We start from the raw sequence: 25,286 nt of genomic DNA on the forward strand, positions 1-25,286 counted from the left end.
TTTTTTTTAAAAGAAAATATATTATCATTAAACTAATGCGAAGTATTACAATAATTAAGTTGCAAGATTTTTTTTTTTTTTACAATGTAGTATTGTAGGTAATGTCATAATTTTAAGTAGTACTACAAAAAAATTCATTTTGAGAAACAAAATTGTATTACAAGAACAAAATAATCCTAAAATGTGGAGAATTACTGAAAGGAGAATTAAATCCAAGTTTCTTACATTACAAGTATTACAATATGTAGTACAGTATTTATCCCTTGTGTGGATAACCAGCTTGGAAAATGGATGGATGGGTATTACTAGAATAAAGTTTATTTTCGTGAATAAAGATGGAAGTTGCATTTTTCAAGAAAAACAGTGGTAATGTATGATTCACATAATTATGTGAAACGTGACCTTTTTATTGGTGTGGCATTAATACGCTTCTGTAATAATGAAGTATTCTAAAAAATTAATAATACTCCCCCAAATTTAAGAAATTAGCATTTACCAGAATAACCTTTTTTTAAAAAAAATTATACACTGTGTAATAAAGGAAGGGATTTTACAAGAAATAGATTGGAATATGTTAGGAAGAAAAATATTGTATATTGCTGAAATACTATAAGGAATAGTATTACAGTACTAAAAATTCAATATTTTTTTTTCCTTTTCCTGAAGTTTTCAATCAAAAGTTTTTTTTCAAATAAATTCTAGTTGCATTTTTTAAATAAAAATAGCCTTAGTACTACAACAATGTAAAAAAAAACATGAAATACATTATAATACAAAAATGATGTTTTTATTTTGAATGAAGTCCAAATTTACTAGAATGTAAAGAAAAAAATTAAAATGTTGTATTACCAGTATTTGAAAACAGTGAATATGAGAATAGTAACATTACAAGCCATTGGTTCTAAAAAATGTGTCACTTATTGTAAGAAGAAAAAAAAAGATGTTACAAAAATGAAGACCAAAAAGCAAGGGAAACTCATTTGCCTACATCTTGCGAGTCAGATTAAAACGAACCGATTATCCCGATATCTCGCCATGAAAATTGTTGCCGCTCGCTGTTATAATGACATCTGGTAGCTGCAAGAGAAAAAAACTACAGCAACTGATCGATGACAAAATGTCCACTTCAGGTTGGTCAAGTGTTTTTATTATTTGTGAAACGGCTCACTTAACGACAGACAACAAGTATCTTGTCAAACAGAAGTCCACTTAGGAATCACGCCAGCGGCGTAAACCCGACATTCCTGGCAAACGGACACGGCAACCGACATTTTCACCACCGCCGTCCGTCCGTCCGTCGCCACCGATTATTCTGTCTGCACCACAAATCTGAACATGAAACATTGCTGCGCAGGACAGAATCACATCAGCAGTTTACAAACTACACAGAGCAGGGCACCTCTTTTTTTTTTTTTTTTTTTTTCCATTTTTCCTGTTTTATCTTTACAGTCCAAAGCACACAAGGATGCAACCGCATGCGAGTGAGGCCCCAACATCCACAGGCTGAAGACTTAACGCTGGTTGTTGCCATGCCGATGTAGCACTTGCACGAACTGATTTAAAAAAAAAAAAAAAAAACATGCATGCATTACATTTTTTAAAAATGAACTAATTTTGACTGTCATGGGTCATCTCGCTAACACACACACACACACACACACTCAGTGACCATAACATTAGGTACACCTGTAGAAGCAACCGCTGTGCCTTACCAAGCAGACAAGATGTGAACTGTCCATCCATCCATTTTCCTAGCCGCTTATCCTCACAAGGGTTGCGGGAGTGCTGGAGCCTGTTCCAGCTGTCAGCGGGCAGGAGGTGGATTACACCCTGAACCGGTTGCCTACCAATCGCAGGGCACATCGAGACAAACAGCCGCACTCACAATCACACCGAGGGGCAATTTAGAGAGTCCGTGTGTTAATGTTGCATGTTTTTGGGATGCTGGAGGAAACTGGAGTGCCCAGGAAAACCCACGCAGGCACGGGGAGAACATGCAAACGCAACACAGGCGGGATTGAACCCGGGACCTCAGAACTGTGAGGTCAACGTTTTACCAGCTGATCCACTGTGCCGCCCAGACCTGAACTGGTCTCGGTTCAATTATGGCCAGAATCTGACCGGCAAGCAGTCCAAGGAGTAGGCCCAACTCTTGCCCAAAGTCAGCTGGGATATGTTTCGGTTGACCCACTATTTGGATAAATGGATGGATAAGGTTTAGATATAAAATATACCAACAACCTAGCAAGAGCAACACAAAACCAATTGCATGAAAAGTCACGTACGGTCAAGGACAGAAAGATTATCACGGCGGCGAGAACGGTCAAAGTAACGCTAAAACATCTGCAGGAATTGCTGGCAAGTGCTTGCCAACGTCCTACATGTGACAACTATCTCCTCTATATTATTCAAAATAATAAAATAAAAGAGCCTTTTCCTACGGAAAAAAATCAATCTATGAGTCTGTCTGATAGAGTGAGTGAAACTTGACCCAAAGTCCGCTGGGATAGGGTTCAACGTACCCACTGGGATAAGCGATGTTGAAAAGGGATGGATGGATGTTTGATGCTACCAAAAGAACATAAATAGTTAAATCAATATCTCAAAATGGAGAATTGTTAAATAAATCTTTTTAGCTAGTTGTTGGATGAGGTGTACCTAACGTTATGTTTCCACGGTCAGTAAGGCTTTGGGGTTTCACGGGGCATTTTTTTCAAGCATACGTTCATGCCATGCGACACATCTCCACTTGCATCGTAGTTCTGTTTGTTTGTTTTGGCTTGTTTGTTCCCCTCCCCCGGGATCAAAGCGTCATTTGCACATCAGGACTCGGAGGTGCATAAAAGCGGGGGGAGGGGGGGTTAGGGGGGTGCTCACAAAAGCGTCTTTGTACACGGACACGGGCGGCTTGTGGCCAAAGCGTCGCATTACAAACATAATCAAAGCATGCGACACAATGTAGTGTACATTGTGGACGGGGAGGGGGTGGGGGTGAAAGGGTCAAGGGGGGGGGGTTAAGTATGAACCTGGCAACCTCGTGTAATTGGCTTGCAGAGACATTGGCTAGTGGGGCCTTGGAAAAAACAGTCACCGTCACGGCCTCATCCGCGTCCTTCACTTCATTTGGCCCGATTCCCACCCCACCGCTTTCAATTAATTGGTCCTAAAACAAGTATTTGTATCTTTGATACGAGAAATGTCTTTTTGTTCAGACAAAATCGCTGTGCGGTTTCCGTGGTGGTTGTGTGGAGGCGACACCGTCTGCCGTGATGTCACGCGCCTTTCAAAAGTGGTTTTTAAACTGAGAACCAGGGAATCGATCCCCACAGACCATAGCGTCAGGGTCCGCAAAAAATGAGTTGCAGTACATCATGCGGCATCATTTCGATACAAACGCACTACCCTGTGACCTTCAAACATGATAAACCAATTATATTTTACTACTTGAGCTGTGGGCCAATTAAAGTTCTAAAACGATTGTGACTTATCACATAAATCTGACATCGCTGCATGAATAAAGTAATGTTTTTTTTTTAAGTCCTTGTGAAAAGGTCTCCGTAAGGGCTTGCTCGAACTAAAAAAAAAAAAAAAAAAGTATGCAAACCCCTGCTAACAAGTGAACCGAGGAAATAACTCAGTTGGACGAGCTACCCACTGCCTCGAGGGTGGTAACCGTTCGTGTCCACTTGTAAAGATCTTCTGTACAAACTGGGCGCCGACGTCAAGTCCACAGTGCCACCGCTGTCATGTCCTGTATGTTTGTTTCCACTACAGGGTCAGAAGAGGACTTGGTTTCTGGTTGCTCTTTGAAGTCTTGACCCCCCCCCCCCCCCCCCCAAAAAAAAAGACGCTTGCAGTGCAGTGCTACTTTTCTTCAGTAAAACAATTTTTGGAGGGGGGACTAGAACAGATCGATGCCATTTTGATTCATTTCAATGAGGAAAACGGTGAACTGAAGACTGAATCTGAGTGGAAATGGTTGTCAGTCCTGCAATTGTCTGGCGAACAGTTCAGGGTGTACCTTGCCGCTCGCCCGAAGATAGAAAACGGATGGATGGGTGATTCGGTAGTTGAGTAAAAGGCGTTACGAGCTTGGTCACGGGACGGATTAAACTCATAAGTCAAGGAATCACACGTGACAGTGTCCTTTTTGTGGAATGTGTCAAAATCTGAGGTTTCTAGCGACCTCTCCTTAAGGGTTATTGACATTTGTCCACTGTATGGTGTCGTCCCTGGACCTAAGAAGTTTGAGAACCCCTCCAAAGGGGAGGTTTAACCATTCCAAAGTGCAGTGCAAAGAACTCTTCAAAGGTCCTCGCTTTCTGGTTGCTCTTGGAAGTCTAGACCCCCGAGAGCAGCTTGCTTAGCAGGACCTCCCGCTCCCCCAGCAGGGTGTTCCTTTTGAGGCTGGTACCTTTGTTGACCACTTTGAGCTTGAGCGACAGGTTCTTGACCTGAAGCGGGCCGACGGCATCGAAGAAGAAGTCCTCGTTGAAGACGGGGTTGCGACTGTTCTTGATGATGTTGCTGCGTTGCTTTTGCATCTTGCCGGGGTTCAAGTAGACCGACACGCAGCAGTTGATGCTCTTGATGTCAAAGTGTTTGTCGTAGAGACTCTCGGCCGCCAGGACGCGAACGCGCAGACGGGAGGTGCCGGCGTCGTAGTGGGCGCTGATGCGGACGCTGCCGCCCTTGTGCAAGTTGACCGTGTGCTCCCGCTGAGAGCCGTGGTCCGAAGCCGGCGCGCCACCGCAGTGGAAGGACGGGATGCGCAAGCGGCGCTGGATGCTGGGGCTGGGCTCGGCTGAGCTGCACTCGTCTGTGGACAGCGAGCTGTGGCGGGCGAAGGAGCGCTTGGCCTTCACCACCTTGGCCTGCGTCTCGTGCGTGAAGATCTTGAGCAGCGAGGCGGAACGGGACAGCAGCGGCGAGCTGAAGGGCGACGACTCGGCCGACGAGCAGGTGTCGCTCTCGCCGCCGCTGAAGTAGCGGTACGGGTTCATGTGGGAGGCGTTGAAGTCAGCCGGATTCAGATGGTTGCCGCCCCCGTCACCCTTGCCCGGGGTCTTCCTCTGGCTGTTTGGGGAGGTCACGGGACTGCTGATGTCGCAGTGGAAGAGTGACTCTTTGCGGCGAGTGTGAGGGCTCTCCTTCAACGTGGTGAAGCCGTAAGATGTTTGAGTCTTGGGGACGTAGGGGAGCGACATGGCGGTCTGCGACTGGGGGTCCGCGTTGGTGTCCCCGACCACGACGTCGTCAGCGCTCTCGATCTGAATAATGTGGCGGTTGGCTGCCTTCAGCAGGCTCTTAGTGTCTCCCGTCAGCTTGGTCACCAGACGGGGGCTTTTGGGGACGCTGATCTTCCTCCCGCCGCCGATGGTTTGTTCCGACGACGAAGGCTGCGAGTCCTCCTTGGGCTTCGCCGCCTCGGCTTCGGGAGGGCAGCTGACCAGCTTGGGCGGGATGAAGAAGTCCGGGATCTTGTCGGGCGTCAGCACGTTGGTGTAGGGCGACGCCGTGCCTTTCTTGTCGCCGTTCTCCCCGTGCCGCAGCACGCCCGTCTCCACCGAGCCGCGGATCTTATCCAGAACCCACATGGTGCCCCCTCCCGACCCCTGGACGGTGGGCCGTGTGGGCGTGAGGCGATGGTGCGGTCAGGTGGAGCTGCAGCTAATAACATACAAGGGGGACGGGGGCGGGGGTGGGCATTAATCATGAGCCCACTGGGAGCGGAGACACAAATAACACTTTTTCTTTCATCTTGGAGAATTTTAAAGACAAATCATTTTCGGAGGTATTTCAATTCAACACTGAAGCGAAATAAAGTCTGATGACATTTTGCTTTGACTCATTTCAAATCAATTACTTTCTGCTGCTTGCAATGTCAAAATGGGCTCTTTGTTCTTTTGAAACTCCATGGATAATGACGGAAAATATTTTGTACTTTTTACTCGTGTACTCAAGAGTCTGAACTGTTTTACTTTTAATTAAGCAAAAAGAGATGAGTCAGTACTTGTTCGGGTCTTCTTTTTTCCTACACAAGTATCTGTACTTTAATTGCTGTACAGAATGTGTGTTCGCTGTTCTTTGGTATTGTATGAAATTAACGGTAACTACTTTTGTGATGAAGTACATTTCAGAATCTGCATGTTTATACTTGAATTTACAGAAAGGAGTTGAACCACCAAAGTTTTCTTTTTGACATAAGAACCTGTATTTCTACTTAAGTACACCCACCGCACGAGTACTTTAGTCATCTGTGGATTTCACGAAATTTCAAGGTACTTGAAATTGCTAACGCCACCCAGAATTTTCTTGGAAAAATCGGGCCCGAAAACTAGTTTGACTTAGCAACATTCCAGAGGAGACATAGGCAGAGTCTCAAAAAGAGCATTTAGCTCAAAGCGACTATTTGGGGGTTTATTTGGTTATTTTTTAAGGGGTACCTCAAAAACAAATATCTGAATGGTTCCAAATGTGCTGCACCTATCTCATGTCAATTAATAGGTCTGACAATTATTAGATATTTATAACAAATGATCTGTCTAGCCATCGTCGACCCGTAGCGACAGTCACGACAATCAAATGCTCTTCCACTACAGGGGCAGCAGGAACGATTAACCTGCAATTAAGTAAATCTATGAGTACGAGTGCGGGTGTTTTTTGTGAGGTGGTACGCCAAGAGATTTTTAGCTGCGAAAAATGTTGGGAAACACTTGAGATTAGGCAGATGGAAAATTCAGAGTTTTTGTCAATGTGCGTAGGAGTCGCATGGCGGTATAAGTCTGAGATCCCCCCCCCCCCCAAAAAAAAAAAAAAAAAAACCCAAAATGACAAAAAAAAAAAAAAAAACAACCCAACTCCATCCAGTCAAATCGTGAGCAAACATCATCTGGTTCCTGAAAAAAAAAAAAGGGGGGGGGAGAGGTGGGGGGAATGCGCTCTCTACTGGCGCAATGGATCCATGCAGTTAATTTACGCCTATGGAGTCGCCCCCGCCACACCCCAACGCACACACTTTGTGCATTAACCCTCTCTGGGCCAAATAAAATTTTGCAGAGAGAAAAATCTGATACTTTCAGAAAATTATAATCTGGGTTATAATCTGGATTTAAAATTTTCGATTATATTAAACCTGTTGCAAATGTGCAACCCCAGCCTGGAAAGGGTTAATTGTGTTTTAATTATCATCACTGATGCTGTAGAAGACCAATCACTTAATTGCAAGCAGGGAGTTGACTTTCACTGGACACATCAGGTTATTATGTATGCTCATATCAAGTCGAATATGGACTGAATATAATTCATTATTCAATACAGGTAAATAATATTGCACTATCAAGTGAGAGCAAATGATACAAGTGTTGTGCCAAAAGCTCAGCTTCTAGAATCAAGTGAGCAAGCCACTAAAAACAACTTAAATTCGTCACACTACATGCTAATTTAAAATGATAAAAATACCAAATATATTATATTTTAAAATACACTTTCATTCAAACAAAAAACTAAAAAAAAAGTTAGTTATTAAATCCAAAAATACATGTTGAAAAATTTCTATATTCAGTTTCTAATATTGTGGGTACTTTCACCTAATGATCATTCAAAAATAATGAATACTACTTCATCCAATATGTTTTAAATTGTGATTTAAAACGAAATAAAAACATTTAAAGAATTACATAAATTCCAAAATTGATTCAAACTTACATATGTATAATTAATCACATATATTCTGAAACATTTTATATATATAACAAACGCAACTATTAACAACTGCAACCAACAAAATTATCCTTCCATTATATTAAATTTAGAACTTTAAAATACATTATATAAAATACCTACTGTTCTTTTTTTTAATCTCATTTAACTAGGTAATATATTATTTTAATTAAAAAAAAAACACCCCCATGAACCTACAATGAAAATTATATATATTTTGGTGAAATTATCAACTATCTTGCAAGGCAAAAATATGGGATAAATCTTGGACGTCAATAAACAATGCAGGTGTCGTCGTAAGAGAGGAGAAGACAAGACACTCTGCTTGTTTGCTCCATGCAAGTTTGTGCAAATGACTTAAGATGCAAGATGTTTGCGAGCTAAAAACGGCTCCAGTGTTGTGTTCAGGAACCAGTAAAAGTGAAGTCATTTATGATAACGAGTTAAGTTTGTCCAAGAGTAGTCGGAGACTAAGTATAGCGACGTATCTAATCCGAAAGGGGACTTGCTCCTGCAGCAAAAAGAGAGTTTGTATACTCACGGTGTTGTTTAAAAAAGAAAAAAGTGAGAGAGGATTTTGGTTCCGGTGCCGTTCGCGCAGCCACAGGTGCTTCCTCGGCGCGTGCGGGTGCGGGAGCGCGCTTCTCGCGGTGCTGCGCGGAGCGTCCGTGTGCGCGCTTTTTATATGCAACAGCACAGTCGGGAGTGACCAATCAGCTCGAGCCGTGTCTGTTTGTGTCACAAACACACACAAAACAACACGAATGACTTTTCGTTCCATCATTTAAATGGCTCCTTCCAAGGGACTCACGCAGGGACCGTGATGAAAATAAATGTGGGCCCATCAAGGACATACAGTAATTACAATATTGCAATATGCTTCGGGATATTAAATACTACAGCATTTCTGTTTAAGGCGCGTGTGAACACTTGTGGATGACTGTATAAAAGCTATGATGTGCGATAGCATGTCAGTCGTTGACTTTGTTTCAGCTGTCGATGGAAATGTTTTCGATAGTGTGTGCAGTGCTTTGCAGTAATGCGTGAGAACATTAAGTAATGTATGAGAGTATTATTTGAGAGTATGAGATATGAGAGTATTTCAGTAGTGAAACAAGAGCCTGTCGGGAGCATATGAGCATTAGCGTGCAGAACCATTTCAGTAGCCTGTGGATAAGTGTAGGATGGGTGGGTCTGAGGGGGTTTCTGGAGTTTGAGAGTTTTAAAAGTGCGAGATCTTATCAGTATAGAACACAGGTGTCAAACTAAAGGCCCGGGGGCCAGATCTGGGTCGCCTTATGGTTTTATGTGGCCTACGAAGGCAAATCGTGTGTCAACTTCCAGGATTCTTGATGAAAAAATTTCAAAGTGCCATGTCATAAATGACAACTTTGAGATATTTCAACTAGTTTTGTGTTACCAAACATGAACAATGGACTTTTTTTCGACCACGTGACTGCATCCGGGGCACCTGGCCCTGTTGGATGGGTTCACTCTACTGACGCGCCATTCACTCAAATGCTTTTGGAGTTTCACAAATATTCGTACGACTGTTAAAATAAAGACAACCGATTCATCAATGGGTTTGTCATGCGGCGGTATGCATTGTAAGCAACCTGCGAAGGTTAGTGTACCGCACAATGCAATTTAAATATGTACCACGTGATTACAGTCAGCGTTGTGTTAAATTATGTTGATTATTATTTTTGTTTTTGTTACCAAGAGGGAGAAAGAGAGGTTCTACCAGGACGAGTCCAAAGTAGAGCCCGCACCTCTTTCTCCACTTCCACGGCTACATTTTTAACTCAACTCACGAAACTGCGAGCGGTGTGGTAACTCGTTTTTGCAAACTTATTATAATAAAACAGAAAATACAGATTTTAGACACATGCATTGCATTCACACACGAGTATTGTGCTCGGCTGCTAGATCGGCTCTGCTAACACGAGACAGCCACAGTTGTCGCCGTTTGGTTGCTAACTGCTCCGTTTTCTCGCACTGGTCCTTGATCACAGCTGGCAGTCGAAAGAAAGACGCTTTACAACGCCCACTTTCGTTTGAGCAACCGATAACGTAGCAGTCCGCCCCCATTCATACGCCTTTCTGAAATAATACCTGCTTAGTTACTGTTTGTTTATGTGAATTCACCAAACCAAGATGATGTCCGCGTTCTAATTTGGAAGGTGTGTGACGTCAGTCAAAAACAGCCTATCGTTGAAAAACCCATTTAGCCTGATTTCTGATTCCAAATCGGTGTAATGAGGCGATTAAACATTTTGTTTCACAATCATAACGACCCTCAGAGGGGGAACCGCAACGACAATGCGGCCCGTGGCAAAAAATGAGTTTGACACCCAAGCTATAGAACATTTCAGTCATGGTAAAGAGCATTCTTGTATTTCGGTTGCGTATGTACGCCATTTATCTGGTGATTGCGTTATAGTAATGCAAGGAGTTGTGTGCTAACAACATTTCAGGATGTGTGCAGGCATTGCAGTGGCGTGCGAGAGCATTTCAGTAGCATCCGTGGAAACATTTCAGTAGCGTCATCTAAGAGTGTTTCAGAAATGTGGTGAAAAACAGAAGATACCAACCCAACACAGGACGTCACGAGGGATTCAAACACGAATGCCAAAAACTGTGACGCAGAAATGTTTACTAGTTGTCCGCAGTGCAACAGAGCATCAGCAGCTCTTGTGTTGAATCTTATTAGAGGCCTCATAATGAGAGTTTTATTGAAATAAGCGCACATGCACCTGCTGTCGAATTCCAACTGGAGCAACTATTCTTTTTTTTCTCTTCCTCTCTCTCAACCCCGCCGTCTTCTATTTGGCTTCTCTGATTCAAGCGTGTCCGTCCTCAGGTTTAAGGTGCTCAGTTTCCCTGGCGACTCGGCTATGGCAACACGTACATGTGCGCTGGCTAAAATAAGAGGCGGCCTCCCGACTTTCACTACCACGCCGGCCGGCCGGCAGGCTGGTAGCGTTTTGCCCGGCGTCGCCTGTGCAATTCCAAAAGCCTATTTAGTCAATTCTGGACTAAGGTCATTGGGCACCACGAACGAGCCGTGTTGTCGGCGTACCGGCAGTCAACTGAAACACAGAAAGCGACGGTGTGATTTTAAACAGAGTTTGATGCAACTTCGCAGAGGAACAACCGGTTTTTGAGAGGATGTGCACATTGTCATCATTTCACGCCATTGCTCCTGAGAACCTTCCAGAACAGCAAGAATACTGTACTTAAGTTCCCGTGTGATAGTAGTACAGATAATTGTGTATAAAAAAAAAAAACACTCAAAAGTTTTGATTGCAACTCCTTTTTTGAATAAGGTAAAAGCACAAAAGTACAGATTTTGAAATGTACTCAAGTACAAAAGTAAACGTGCACTTTTACTGTCTATATTACATGAAGGGTTAGCATGAGTGTGCACACTATGTATTTAAAGTACAGATTCTAGTGTAAAATTAGAAGAAAAAAAAAAGGTAAAAGTACTAATCAACTCCTTCACGCAAGTATAAAAGTCCAGACTCTGAAATGTACTCCAGGACAAAAGTAAAAATGCACTTTTTATTGTCAATTATAGTACATATAATGTCAGTGGTGGCAAAAGTACAGTTTCGTGTAGAGAAAAAAAAAGTACTTATTCAACTGTAATGTAAAAATGTATTTTTGTCTGTTAATTATATAGAACAGGCGGCACGGTGGAGCAGCTGGTAAAGCATTGGCCTCACAGTTCTGAGGTCCCGGGTTCAAGCCTGGACCTGCCTGTGTGGAGTTTGCATGTTCTCCCCGTGCCTGCGTGGGTTTTCTCCCACATCCCAAAAACATGCAACATGAATTGGACACTCTAAATTGCCCCAAGGTGCGATTATGAGTGCTGCTCTTTGTGTCTACGTGCCCTACGATTAATTGGCAACCAGTTCAGGGTGTACCCCACCTCCTGCCCGATGACTCCTCGGATAGGCTCCAGCATTCCCTGCGACCCTTGTGAGGATAAGCGGCAAAGAAAAGGGATGGATGGAATATATAGAATACCAGAGGGGGCAAAAGGACACACATTCATTTATTCAAGGAGTGCTGATACTTATTTTCGTACATATATTTTAAATGATAAAAGCAATGATTAAGTACTTTCCTTAAGTATGAAAGTACAGACTAAAATACACTACAGTACAAAAGTAAAAAAATTAATTGTATGAAATATCAGCTGTGGTAAAAATCCTCACACTGTACTTGAGTAGAAGTACAGATAATGCATTTAAAATAAACTAAACATACTACTAAATGTATTGATTCCACTGCTTTGTCAATGAAAGTAAAAATGTAACAATTTTTAAACTAATCTGCAATTGATCAATGCGATCCATGTTCATTGAAAGTTGCCAGCAGTTTTCACCAGCTCATTGTGCATTTAATAAGAGTACCTGCTAAGTTGTGCACTAATTACCGAGTGGTCTTCAGCATACGTGGACGTCTCCATGAGGGAATTATATGCAACGGTCTTAAGTGAGGAAATAAAAAATAAAACCGCTTTGATTGGACAGGATTCAGCCATGACAATCGCGCAGATATCGAAAATGAGAACGTGGCCTTTGGCTCGGCAAACTCAAGTGAAATTTGAGCCCGTTTAGTTGGAACACAAAGCTTATTCCTCTGTTGTATGTGATGGTGACAGGTGGATAAACAGGTTCTGTGTACATACTGTCATGGGTTACTTGAAATGAGCCACATGCTGCAGCACCACAGCTAATCACAGACAGACATCTCGTGGCACGTTGCCGCATGCTGTGGTACATTTCCATCAAATGTACTTTTTACTCCTCCGTGTTCTTATTTTTATATACGTGTATATCGAGTCACGACGTCGGTCACGGATTGAATGAATTTACGTGGGTACCGCAGCGTGTTTATGATAACACAGTGTGACTTGTGCACGTGATGTCATAAAGAGAGCCTCAATGAATCCAGATGTTCGGCAAGTGGAAGCTCCCGTTCGAGAGGAGCCAACCGGGTCATCCGGGTCAGAGCGGAGCAAAACAAGAAAGAATACAGGAGGTCGGGCGTGAACGTCAGGAAAGGAGACGTCTCCACGGCAACGCCGGCGCACGCCGGGGTCGACGCGGAAATGAACGAGGTAGCCCTGGCTATAAATGGATCTTGCGACGTGACGTGCCAATCATCGGATGAAAAAACAGTGCCGACTGCGTGTACACTTCCTGTCCAGCCTTTAATCTGCCACCTCTTGCATTCAGCGTCGCGTTTTCACAAAGTTGTACAAGTGAACCTTCACATACTGGCCGTTAGCCATTTTCATATTTTGGGGAGCCTATCTTCCATTATTCACTGTAAAATTCACCTGATGACTTTGCACAGAAGCCAAAGCCATGTCTAATAAAAGTATTACGTTGGGGCTATCTTGTGGCCAAGTAACTGTTGAGCTGTGGTGAGGAGCTTCAATCAGTCATGCCATAGCCTTGTCTAAAATTAAAAAAAAAAAAAAAGGCAGTCTAACCATCGTGTGGCCTCTAACAAGAGTTACATTTTCCGTCGCATTATTTTCCAAGTAATTCACTCATGAGTTAATAAAGTAGTTTTATAACCGACTTGTTCAACTTTTATTAGAATGACAATAAATAACCAATTATTTAATAAAATGAAATGAAAATAAAACATTTGTGAAAGTTTTCCTATTTTAAATTTAACCATAAATTTAGGAAATATTTGTCGAGGTAACAACTAAATGAATGCAACAAATATTACAGAACTCGTACTTTGCCCGCCCCTGAGGAGAAACTCTCTGCTCTGCTCAGTACAGTACACGCAACACAATTGAGTAAAAATTAATTACACAATCATTTTAATAAAACATGTACGCACAACCTTATAAATTGTGTATGTATGGCTTCTTCATTGGGTGAGCAATTTTAATTTTTTTTAAATTTTTTACACACGTTCTCCAGTGTTCTTTAACAAGAAATAATAGATGTAAAAATCCCCCCAAAAAAGAAAAGATCAACTTACCCGCCAATCCAGTTGATTGCAGAACACTCAAAACTGCAATTCCAAAACAAAGACACAAAAAACGCAGAAATTTTTTTTCAAATTCATACGATCCGAAAGCTGAGCTAATACTGCCCTCTTCAGACAGTGTGACGTCATCAACACTTTGCGTATGTGTTCATGTGCGGAGAGCATCAGGAAATCCTTTTAAGGTCTCCGCCATCCCGATCGTCATCATCGGGATGACTGCAGACCACTGATCTCATCATATGCACTCCTCATTCAACGTCACAACACGTACAACTACTTTGACTGGACACGTGGTACATCTTTTATTACTGTAAAATTAAATAGTTGGGAGGAAAAAAACTACAGCCCAGGCCAGGTGATTTTATGACTATGTAAGAGGTGTCATAAACAGTAGCTGTGATTTGATTTTTGAGGGGGAAAAAAAAGTGATGCATTTGTCTGTGGAAAAGTGTGAATCCCTTATTAGCAACGATTGATTTGTTAAAGTTGAGTCATTTGACTGTTGGCCCAGGAGAGACCAGAACATTTTCCCAAGGGAAACCATGCAGGAAAATTTCAGCTTTTACAGCTTCCTACAAAAGGTGGCCCAAATGTGAGCACCGTTGATAACGTGAATGTGATGAAACTTAATTTTGCCATCCAGCTCAGTTACGCAAAAGCTAATTGTCCCAAACGTGCCAAAACATTTAATCATTGGACATGAATTTAAAGGAGGATCTTGTCTAAAATTTCTATGTACAATAAACCCTCCAATCTAAAGTAACATTATTATTGCATATATTTTGAAAATAAAGAACATGTTTTAAATCCACGCAATATCTGGATATGTGCCAGTTTTGACAGCCAGACCCAGAAGAAACATCCTTGACCCCGCCCCATGATGTCACCAGTGCTTAGCATGTTGTGCCCCAAACTGTAACATCAATGAGAAAACGCACCAAAATTTGTTATTCTTTAACCTCCCAGGGGGTAATGTAATTTTTAATGTCATTATTTTTGTTATGTTTGTAATTATTTTTCACAAAAATCAACCACAAAATGCCAGACATTGTACCCATGAGCACGGGAAGTGGCGGGTGGGGGTCAAAACAGGAAGCACTGCATACGTGGCAAACGCTGATTGGCTGTCAGTTTTCCAGCCGGGCTCATTGGAATGTCGATAATAGTTCAAATTTAGAGATGTTTCTAGCAGAAATCTGTGGATAATTTTGGCATTAAAAGAAACACTGAACCCTCATCTACTCACTTTTATCGTGTGCTCCCATTCCTATTTTTTTTCTCGACAAAGTCCTCCTTTAAGACAGATGTCAAATGAAGTTCATAGTTCATTTTAGGTTCAACCAACAGTTTCAGATAAGTCGAAAAATCAACTTTTTAACTTACGTGTAACACTTCCTGTGGCCATAATGCAGCGGCCATCCCATGCAGCCGACACTGGGCTCAAGACAGCATTCACCCAGGACAGTGTCAATCTCAGGCCTACACAGAAGAGAAAAATAATACTTATTATTCAAGAAATGAGCAAGTCTTTCTAGTGGTGCAATTGTAAAAGTTGAGCACAAGAATTCCATCGTGATATTTATTACAAAACTAATTAGCCGATAAACAGCAATCTGTAAAGATTCGGAATTAAACAGTAATGCAAAATGCTGCAAGAATAAATGAGTGTAAAAATATTCACAGCTCCAGCCCTACTTTCAAGCAATAATTTAAATTTTATAAAGATCTTTATTTTCTTTATCTTTTCACAAACTAAGAAAAACAAAAAATCACTCATCATTCAAAATATCCACATGCATAAATTGTACGTGAGCCAGAGGGATGTTTTTTTTTTTTCCACCCTGAGGGGTCCCTTGCATTTTGAATAAAATTGCAGCTTGTTTGGGTTGGTTATTGCAATAAACATCTTGTTTTGGATCTCTGGTCGGTGTCCGGGCTGAAAGGCCTTGAAATATTGCATCGAAACACCAAGTAGGAAAGGTAAGATTGGGCACAAACTGGAACGGACACTTGCTTCAAATACGAGCCACAAACATATCCACCTGGCGAGTTGTGTACCCAGCGAAGAGCTGGGGAGGCACAGTAGGCACGAGAGGGATTTTGCCCCAAAAAGGTGGCAGGGCTTCCCCCCCAAATAAACAGCTGGCTCAATCTAATCACACCTCACATGTTCCCTGATGGTGAGAGGGCAGGTTGAAGAAAATGAAGAGGTGAGGGTGCGGTAGGGGGCTAAAACAACAAGAGCTTAAAAAAAAAAAAGACAAACATTGGTGAGTTCACGAGACAGGAAGGTAAATGATCAGCGGAGATAGAAGTGGTAGGAGAATTCATTCCGAGTCGTCGTCGTCGTCGTCGTCCATTCGAATGTCCCTGTACGAGTCGCACTTGTACTCCATGCCGTTTTCATCAAAGTAATCATCGTCCAGCAGGTTGGAGCTGTCATCCGAGTTGTCGTCGTCGAGGCAAATGTCCCTGGAGGAGTCGCTTTTTAACTCCATGCCGTTTTCATCAAAGTCATCATCGTACAGCAGGTTGGAGCCGTCATCCGTGGGCGGCACTTTGGTACGGATGCAGTACTCGTCCAGAGTGATGGGAACCTTGACGCCGTCGAGGTCCGCTTCGCTTTTGGTGGCTAGTACCTGCTTCCTGTGTAGAAAAGGGGACGAGAGATGATGGGTCTCAAACTTTAAGGGTCCAAAGACCTCTTTGCAAGGATCCCCTCTCAGAATCCCGATTAAATGCCAACCCTAATTTAATATCCACAGCCATTTTTCATAGGGGAAAAAGAATAAATTGCAGTATCTGTCACACTCAAGGTTCTACAACACTGACTTTTCATGCTGTGACTATCAATACTAAACATTAGCATGTCAACAGCCTTTTCTGTTTAATGCATACCGTAATTTCCGGCCTATAAGCCGCGACTTTTTTCACATGCTTTCAACCCTGCGGTTTATGCGGTGATGCAGCGAATTTGTGCATTTTTTCTAATGGCCGCAAGGGGGGGCTCTCAAGGGGAAAAGGTAAGAGTGAGACCGTGGAATGTGTGTCGAGGAAGTAGCTTTTACTGGTATCTTTTTTTTTTTTTAAACTGGCCCTGTTAGCGTCGCACTAGTGATTTAGGTATGCTTTTTTTAACCGGCCCGGTTAGTGCCGTGCTACCGTGTTGCTACTGTGTAGCTGCTGCGACTATTTTTTTTTTTAACCAGCCCTGTTTGTGCTACCATGTTGTTGCTACGTTAAGCTAAGATAAGGTATTCAAACTTTGAAAACATCTTTCTTTGTAAATATCTCGTGTTTCAATGTGTTTCAACATGGCCACTTGCGGCTTTTACACAGGTGCAGCTTGTGTATGTACCATATGGTATTTCCTTTATAAATGTACTGTTTGAGGCTTATAACCAGGTGCGCTCTGTAGGCCGGAAATTACGGTAATTCTCAACTATATATGCTAGCAGGACGCCACTAACCGCGAATGGTATCATTAATTTGGACTGCAAAACTGCAATCTTTAGGATGACTTGTCTGGCAACATAAGTCAATAGGTAGAAACTTGGAGCAAAACGGTTGACTTTTTCCCACACCAGCTCAGGCTAGTTCTGTCCTAACCAACTCCAGTTTCATAAACTGCAAAAAGCAAAACATCTAAGACAACAAACACAGTCGAGTTGTGATCGAGTCAATGCTCTGAAAATCAAAGAACTTTGAAGAATACTCGCATGCATCTACTCGTTCATTTTTGGACTCTTTGTCTCTGTGGGAAAACACCAGAAGTTGAACAGACGTTTTATGACGGCGACTGTTGAATTGCTAAATCCGCCGTGAACTTGTTTTCTACTGTGGTACCTGATGATGTCAATATATTCCTGGTCCTCGCCCTTGCTCTCCCTCCACCTGCGGTACATGACGGAGGCATCCACGTTGGCCGGGGAGAAGGTGTTGGGCTCGTTAAGCAGGGAGATGACGCTGAGCAGGATGGTCCTGAGCAACGAGAGCGATCAGAAGCTAAGGATGAGTGGGGTAAGTTGGGGCGAAGGTCATAAACCTGCCTCTCCCCAAAAAAATCATGACGGATTCTCAAAGGAGGGGAATCTGCAGAAACTACAGTATTGACTCGAGATACAAGTTAAAGGAGATCTCTGACCACGGTCGCGACTCATCGTTCCGCATTGAAATTAATGAAAAATGCAATGAACCCGTTCAAGCCACCGAAAAACATTTGGTCATGGGGGAAAAAAAGCACTCTATTACTGTTCTATCTTGTAAAGGAAATATATGCAGAAATGGCGGCACGGTGGATCAGCTAGCAAAGCGTTGGCCTCCCAGTTCTGAAGTCCCAGGTTCAATCCCAGACCCGCCTGTGTGGAGTTTGCATGTTCTCCCAGTGCCTGCGTGGGTTTTCTCCGTCCACTCTGGTTTTACTCCCACATCCCAAAAACATGCAACATTAATTGGAGACTCTAAATTGCCCAAAGGTGTGATTGTGAGTGCGGATGTTTGTCTCCATGTGCCCTGCGATTGGCTGGCAACCAGTTCAGGGTGTACCCTGCTTCCTGCCCGTTGAAGGCTCGGCTAGGCTCCCGCACTACCGCAACCCTTATGGGGCTAAGCGGCTAAGAAAATGGATACATGTACAGAAATCTCCAGTGGGGCAGTCATTATAGTCGTTCTTCAAAGAGGATAAATATATTGTATTCTTTTAAGCACTGTGTTCTCACTGTACTGTCTATATGTGCTGCTGCATTGTTTGTGTTCAAATAGCCACTTCCGCCATGTAAATGCTAATGGTACCTTGTATGTTTGGAGTTCTTCCATTCTGTTAGCGTTCGAGTAGTAAAGGCTATCTGGTTGTTTTAAGAAACTCCATGTACATTAATTCTGTTTTGCGCTTAGTTTGATGCAAAACCTCTAGCAGAGTGTGGCAATAGCCTCTTTTTGGAAAAATAAATATTTTTGCCACCATAAAGCTCTCGAATCTCAAGTTTACCCAACAAGCACATTTTTTCGGTTTGATTGCGAAGGGTCCTACTTTTCATCATTAAGGTACCAATTAAAAAAGAAAAAAAAAACAAACAGATAATCTAGATTGGCAATGGCCCCTTGGTGTTCGTTGAAAATGGCCACTTACATAGTTCCATTTTTTAGGGATAAAAAGCCATGAGGAAGTTAACTAAGAATAACCAAGGGGTGTGAAAATTTCAAAATAATCAGAGGATTACAGAGTTGGTTTCTCAGATTCTCACACCTGTTTATGTATTATGTCAGTCGTAATATGGTTTACCTGACATTCTGCGTAGGGTTCCACCGCTCTGAGGGCAGCTCACCACTATGGGGGTCGTCCACTGGCGGGTGCAAGATCGAAATGCACACTTCTCCGTTCTAGCCGACGGGTACGGGAAGAAAACAAAAGCTGATTCTCAATTCAGATGGACTGACAGAAACACAATCAACAGAGTTTACCTCGTAAATGTTAGGGTGCCACATTTTGGTGAGGAAACGGAAAGAAGGCGGAGAGTATGGGTAGTCTACTGGGAACTTGAGCAAGGCCTGTGATAGATTAAAAAAAAAAAAGTTTCAAGTGTGTGGAGGAGTAAAACTACATATAAAAAAATGATGGTCTCTCACGGTTTTCCACCTGAAGCGCTGTACATATTGCATCACCTGGGTGACTCACCATCCATGGCCATTTGAAAAAAAATGCTAGTTGATTACAAACCAAGTCGGGCTGAGATTGACACTCGGGTTTCATCTTGGTGCGGGGTCCAAAGCCAACTTGGTGAAACGGCATTTAGATACACGCAAATGGAAAAAGTTGCTGACAGAAGTGACGTCCACTCGAAGTGATTGGAATGTTTTTAAATCCAGGTTAAAATCTCGTTTTTTTCCTCATGCTTTTCTTGAAGTGTACTTTTCCTGTTTTAAATGTTTTTTTTTCTTTGTTTTTAAATGCTTTTAAACGTGTAAAGCACATTGTCTTAGAATGTGTACGAAATGCACTATACAAATAAATTTCCTCTGCTCAACCAACACTTGCCAAGTTAGTGCCACATAAGTCAAGGTACCACCGTCCATATAGAAGTTATACTGTCATATTATTAACAGTGAAAGAAATACAAGAACATTTGAAAGAATTTTGATGGTGGCGGTGACCTGATTAAAAAAGTGCCTCGAACATACTAGTTGGCAGAAGGATGACAAGTAAACGGGCCAATGCAAAGACACTGAAGGGAACAAATCACTCCTTTCACACACACGTGCACAAATTTGAGACAATTGCAATCATACCCAATCCCCCGTGCCTTAATAACCGTGTATCTAAATAATATAGGAAACAAGCTAAGAGAACATGAATGATTGGAATAGTTTCCTGTACTTGTGGCTTGGGCAAGGTGGCGCAATGATACCACACTTCTTGCATTCAGAGCAATCAAAGAAAGCTGAATGCAAAGTTACAAGATACACACAATCCTCACGGAAAAGCAGCTGCAGCCCAAAAGGATCCCGGCAAGCAGCTTTGCGCAAAATTGATACAAAGTCGTGGCGACCTGAAGAGGACGACAACCAACTAGACAAAGAAGACAGCCTATGAGTAACAGGAAGATAACGGCGAAGAGCCTCTAGTTGGGAAATTTATGAATGAAATGGCTCAAGACAATGTGCAGTTAGCATTTAAGAGGATCACTTAGCCTATAGCTAAGTTAAAGGGCCACTGACACGAAAAACATGATTTTTAGTATGTTTTTGATTTAAAAAAAAAAAAAAAAAAAGGTAGCCAGAATGGACCCATCAGCTTTTTCACCACACAACATGATTTTGACGTACACAGCTTTTTGTAACTCCCGCCATGAAAATCACCTCGAGGGATTTGTTTTGGAGAAGAAGCAGGAAGTGACGTTTTCAGGAGACGCCCACACAGGCGGACTTGTATGTTTCCATTTGTTTTACCCGTGGGAAGGTAGCTCATTGTTCCTTCCTGTTGGCCAAAATGGAGGCTTGTTGTATTGCTGGATATTGCTCAAACATTTGGGAGGATGGATTCGCTCTTCATACTTTTTCAAAAAACCCGGTTCGTCATGAAAAATGGATTGCACAGGTGCAAAGGACGAGAGCTTCGGGGGTTCCAAATGAGAGGGAGGCGTGTATAGAGCTCCTAAAAAAAGATGGTTGGGGGGGAAGATGTAATCCTTCTTTCAGCGAGCGATGACAACGATCGCCACGCCGGGCCGCTTTATGGCATTGTCATCGCTTGCAGCTGACTACACTACATACTGTCGGGGCATCTGTTGTTAATTAGAAGTGATCCGCATATTATCTAAATATGACTTGAAACGATGGGGTAATATTGCCCCGGTCACTTCACTCGATTGTGAGATGTTCTCTTCTTCGAAAAGAGCTTCCGTGTCAGAAGGGGCCTCGGAAAAACCTGAAAAATCTCCGTTGTTCCTCTCCCATAGCAGGTGCTACTACGTGTTTTCAATGGCCAATGTCCCAGTGTGACATCCGCTGATGATGTTGCAGGCAATACGGCTACGACTTGGATGTCGAGTGAGACTTACGCAACTTTGCGCATGGAAGACACGCTCTCCACTCATGTTTATTTCTTTGTATGAAGTGAATATATGGAATTTTCATAACTATCTATTTTACGATATATATATAGGGATGTCAAGTGGGACTTTAAACATGATTCCTGAAATTTCATTTTTCATTTGAGTGCAATTTATGATAAAAAAATTAAATGCATGACAATGAACAGAATAGTGTCACTGCTGCCTCAATATACCAAGAAAAACCCAGACCCTAGTTGACAGCAGGTCACCATTAAACCACTGCTATACTTCCTTTCCTGCCCTGCACCAGAATCACTCGTCAATACGTTTTATGTACGAATCCAAATCCGTTGTGTGTATCGCCGCTTTACTGGCTTTCATTGTGGAGTCTATTCAAGCTTTTCAGAGACTCCAACGCTACGTACGTGCAGAGAGAAAATCAGCAGGGGAGAGCGAGAGGGGGTCACGGTCACCTCGACCAGACAGCGCAGCCATTTGAGAGGTTGACAAAAGGGAACGCTTGCATTTATTACACACACCAGCCACAACAATCCAATGATATGCAACAGAGGGTTACATTGTATTGGGTAGTACAGAGGTTCGCAAACTTCTTGAGGTTAGGGAAACCTTTTTGCCAAGGACCAAGAAATGCTGCTCCATTTCCCCTCAAGAGAAGAACCAGGCAAACAGGTTTGATGGAAACCCAGTGCAAAATGAGTCACAGCCGGATTGTGAATTTCGCAGCCATGTTGGAGTTAGCAGGGAAATCCTGCACCGTGCATGCGCGTTCAGAAATTCCAGTCGCTGGCGGTAACAAGACTGGCCACAAAAAACACCAATGAAAACGTTCCATAACCAGCATCGCTCACTCAAACAATAGAGCCATTCAGAACTCCTTAAGCAGGTGGTACTCACCCTTCTTGTGAGCAACTGACTTATTTTAGAGTTTGTCCAACTGCGTTAATAATTGTGCCATTACCGGATTTATGGCAGCACGGTGTCTCAGCTGGTAAAGGGTTGGCCTCACAGTTCTGAGGTCCCCGGTTCGATCCTGGCCCCGTGTGGAGTTTCCATGTTCTCCCCGTGCCTGCGTGGGTTTTTTCCGGGCACTCCGGTTTCCTCACAAATCCCCAAAACATACAACATTAATTGGTCACTCTAAATTGCCCTTAGGTGTGATTGTGCATGTGGCTGTTTGTCTCAATGTGCCCTGCGATTGGCTGGAACACAGTTCAGGGGGTACCCCGCCTCCTGCTTGATGACAGCTGGGATAGGGTCCAACACTCCCCGCGACCCTCGTGAAGATAAACAGCAAAGAAATTGGATGGATGAATACTGGATTTAGTTCGGCTGATTTCTACTATCTCGGTATTAGTTTAAAATAACACTGAACAGCGTTTTCTGGGACAAATATCCTTGGTATAGATAACCTGCGCTGGTGTCATGAATTTTGTAAGATTACCAGGTAACCACCACTCATTTTCTAGCAAATATGTACTTGTGCTGGTCTATTGTATTTGTTTATTTTTAGAAAAATGCACTTGTTAATCAGTTTGTTATATTTGTTCTGACACCCAGTCACAATGGAAAATGGCTATCAGAACATTTTAGAACTGCAAATGCAATCCCGTGATGCTGTTAAATCACAGCATTCAAGATCAAGGTTACCAAAGTGTCAGAATCTGATAGCGACCCATCGTTCCTCACAGCCGTAGTCTATCTTCTGTGGAAAACAACCAATATTAGTGCACCTTCCTGACTCAGTAGTGATGCCTCTTACAGTATTATTTTAGAATGTACAGTCTTCCGGAGTGATTTTAGGGGTGATATCAAATTTTCAACCAATTGAATAATTAAAATTAATTTTGCCCTAGTTTATTCCAAAATCACTTTTTCAACTCAAATTAATGAACTGATCCCCCAACCCCATCCATTCCTTCTAAATGGCATCAGACTCTTACGGAGGTTGGGAAGACAAACAGGACTGCGGGTAGCAAACTTGTATTATCTTGACACTGATAGATTTTTTTTTTTTTTTTTTGCCAAGTACTGTATAAGACGCTACCATTTTCCAAGCCGCCTATCCTCACAAGGGTCGCCGGAGTGCGAGGACGTATCCCAGCTAACTTCGGGTCAAAAACCTTCTGGATTACGCAATACAGTACTGTCGTGCGCATGTTTTACTACCTGCTCGCGACCCACCTAAAATGGCTCCTTGACCAACTTTTGGGTCAGCCAGCTCAAGCCAGCCTAGTGGCAGAACAACAATTTGACCACCGCGTTACCAAGTTTAATTCATGTACCTAGGTCGTTAAAGCATAATACTCGCTCTTTAAAGAAAGGTTACAAAGACATATTAGCAGTATTTAAAGTCAGCTAACAAAAAGAGGCGGTGTGAAAGGAGACCATTTAAAAAGGTGATTATCAAAGAACTCTACCAGCTGGAGCGCTAGTTCAATTTAGCCACTCACCTTAAAATATCCGCCCTCGTAGTGAGTGTTCGGCGGTCCAAATATCGCCACTTCCCAGTTGTACATGTCCGACTCCGTGACCAGAGTGATTTTGAAGCCCTCCACCGGCTCGTCCTGGAGACTTTTCATCTCCAGCATGAGTGCTTTCTGAGAACTGGCTCCAGGATTTGACTGAGCCATATTCCAAACAAAGCAACGACTCGGATAAGTCGTGTCAAGCCACCCCCAGCGCCACAACAAAACCCCGATTTTTTTTTTTTTTTTTTTTAAAGGAACTCTCTGTCAAGACAAGAGTTTCTCTCTGTATTCGTGTGGGAAGAGAGGGACCTAAATCGGATTTACTCAGGAGGGGGCGGGGAGGGGAGGAAGAAAACAAAAAAACGTGTTTTTGTTTTACAAGACCCGGTGCCCTACACACGCCAAACAAGCTTTACTTTTTTTTTTTTGTTTGTTTTTGTTTTTAAAATAGTCGCACACTTCCGCTACGGAGTTTTCGAAATAAAAGCTACAGTGCAGGATAGCGTCGGAACCCTTCACTATGAACCTGTTCACGTGAGCTGTCAAGCGAGCAAGAGAGCCCTCGTTTGGCGTGCCGCCTTTGTTAAAAAATGAGCGTCACGTCCTTAATACTCCTAACGAAGGGCGACTCGTAACGCGTTGTAAAATGCGTGGAGTGCTACATTTGGTTCGATTCGTTTTCGAATTTATTTTTAGTCAAGTACGAAGCGTCGGAAGTTTGAACGCTTTTTGTAATCCACGTACCGGTACGGCTAGCTTTTATTGTGGAAGTCGCAAGATAAGATTTCCCATATTGGAATGCGACAGCACATATCAATGTCTTGCTTTTAAGAAGTTTCATTTAAATGTGAAATATTTAAAAAAAAAAAAATATATATATATATATATACTTTTATCATTTTCATATTCATTTTACTCTGCTTGCCGTCGAGTAATTAACTCGGGAAAGGGAACGTGAGAACTGGAATTTGCGTACTTAAACGAGGAAAACATTCGCTTAAAATGGGGAAATATGAATACGAGTAACGGTCTTAAATGTGTATGATTATATTTATGTAACCTCGAGAACTTACAAACCAAAAAAAAGTTATGACAGCTGGAGTAAGAAAACATTTTCTGTACCATATATAGGAATGAGAGTTATGGTCTTAAATATTCTTTAAAAGGTTAGTTTTAATGCAATTCTTCACAAATTGAGATTATAACCAAGTGAAGGATTTGACAAAAAGGCATGGGAACCGCAGCTAAATGACAAAAAGATGTTTTTTTTGGAATTTGTAACATTGACTTGAGATTGTGATAAAGAAGTTATTACTGTTAGTTATGATAAAAGTATATCATCATTACTACTATAGTTGCTGTTAGGATTGTTTTATCATGCGTTTGTTTCTGTTAGTCTTAGTCTGAATTGTTCTCTTTGTGAGCTGCGTGCGTGTCTTGAAGTGTGACCCAGTGACACCTGGAAGCCGATGCCCCCCCCTGCCGACCTCAAGCT

The 25,286-nt window shown here is 42.5% G+C and overlaps 2 protein-coding genes across 3 annotated transcripts; both read right to left on the minus strand.

Moving 5' to 3' along the window:
* Window positions 1-904: 904 nt before the first annotated feature.
* Window positions 905-8,391, minus strand: LOC133503270 (C2 calcium-dependent domain-containing protein 4C). 2 transcript variants are annotated; one of them, XR_009795695.1, is made up of 3 exons: window positions 8,264-8,391; window positions 1,713-5,670; window positions 905-1,553 (listed from the first exon to the last, which is right to left on the minus strand). XR_009795695.1 is itself a non-coding variant. In XM_061824711.1 (2 exons), the coding sequence occupies exon 2, from the start codon at window positions 5,595-5,597 to the stop codon at window positions 4,341-4,343; it is 1,257 nt and encodes a 418-aa protein (XP_061680695.1). In that variant the 5' UTR covers window positions 5,598-5,670; window positions 8,264-8,391; the 3' UTR covers window positions 905-4,340. The 2 variants fall into 2 exon arrangements, 1 of the variants encoding a protein (XP_061680695.1); XM_061824711.1 differs by having other exon boundaries at window positions 905-5,670.
* Window positions 8,392-15,460: 7,069 nt separating this feature from the next.
* On the minus strand, window positions 15,461-24,371 carry LOC133503273 (ubiquitin-conjugating enzyme E2 R2-like). Its single transcript, XM_061824713.1, has 5 exons — window positions 23,774-24,371; window positions 19,213-19,299; window positions 19,034-19,131; window positions 17,599-17,733; window positions 15,461-16,398 (listed from the first exon to the last, which is right to left on the minus strand). The coding sequence occupies exons 1-5, from the start codon at window positions 23,951-23,953 to the stop codon at window positions 16,080-16,082; spliced, it is 819 nt and encodes a 272-aa protein (XP_061680697.1). The 5' UTR covers window positions 23,954-24,371; the 3' UTR covers window positions 15,461-16,079.
* Between the last annotated feature and the right edge of the window lie 915 nt (window positions 24,372-25,286).

Source organism: Syngnathoides biaculeatus, chromosome 7 (assembly GCF_019802595.1).
Source record: "Syngnathoides biaculeatus isolate LvHL_M chromosome 7, ASM1980259v1, whole genome shotgun sequence".
Classification (NCBI taxonomy): Eukaryota; Metazoa; Chordata; class Actinopteri; order Syngnathiformes; family Syngnathidae; genus Syngnathoides; species Syngnathoides biaculeatus.

Excerpts from the sequence above, each read along its gene's own strand:
- LOC133503270 (XM_061824711.1), bottom strand. The coding sequence starts at position 5,597 with ATGTGGGTTCTGGATAAGATCCGCGGCTCGGTGGAGACGGGCGTGCTG.
- LOC133503273 (XM_061824713.1), bottom strand. The coding sequence starts at position 23,953 with ATGGCTCAGTCAAATCCTGGAGCCAGTTCTCAGAAAGCACTCATGCTG. Across the intron at positions 19,132-19,212 it reads GGCACCCTAACATTTACGAG|AACGGAGAAGTGTGCATTTC; the intron begins GTAAACTCTGTT and ends CCCGTCGGCTAG. Across the intron at positions 17,734-19,033 it reads AACCCTACGCAGAATGTCAG|GACCATCCTGCTCAGCGTCA; the intron begins GTAAACCATATT and ends CTCGTTGCTCAG.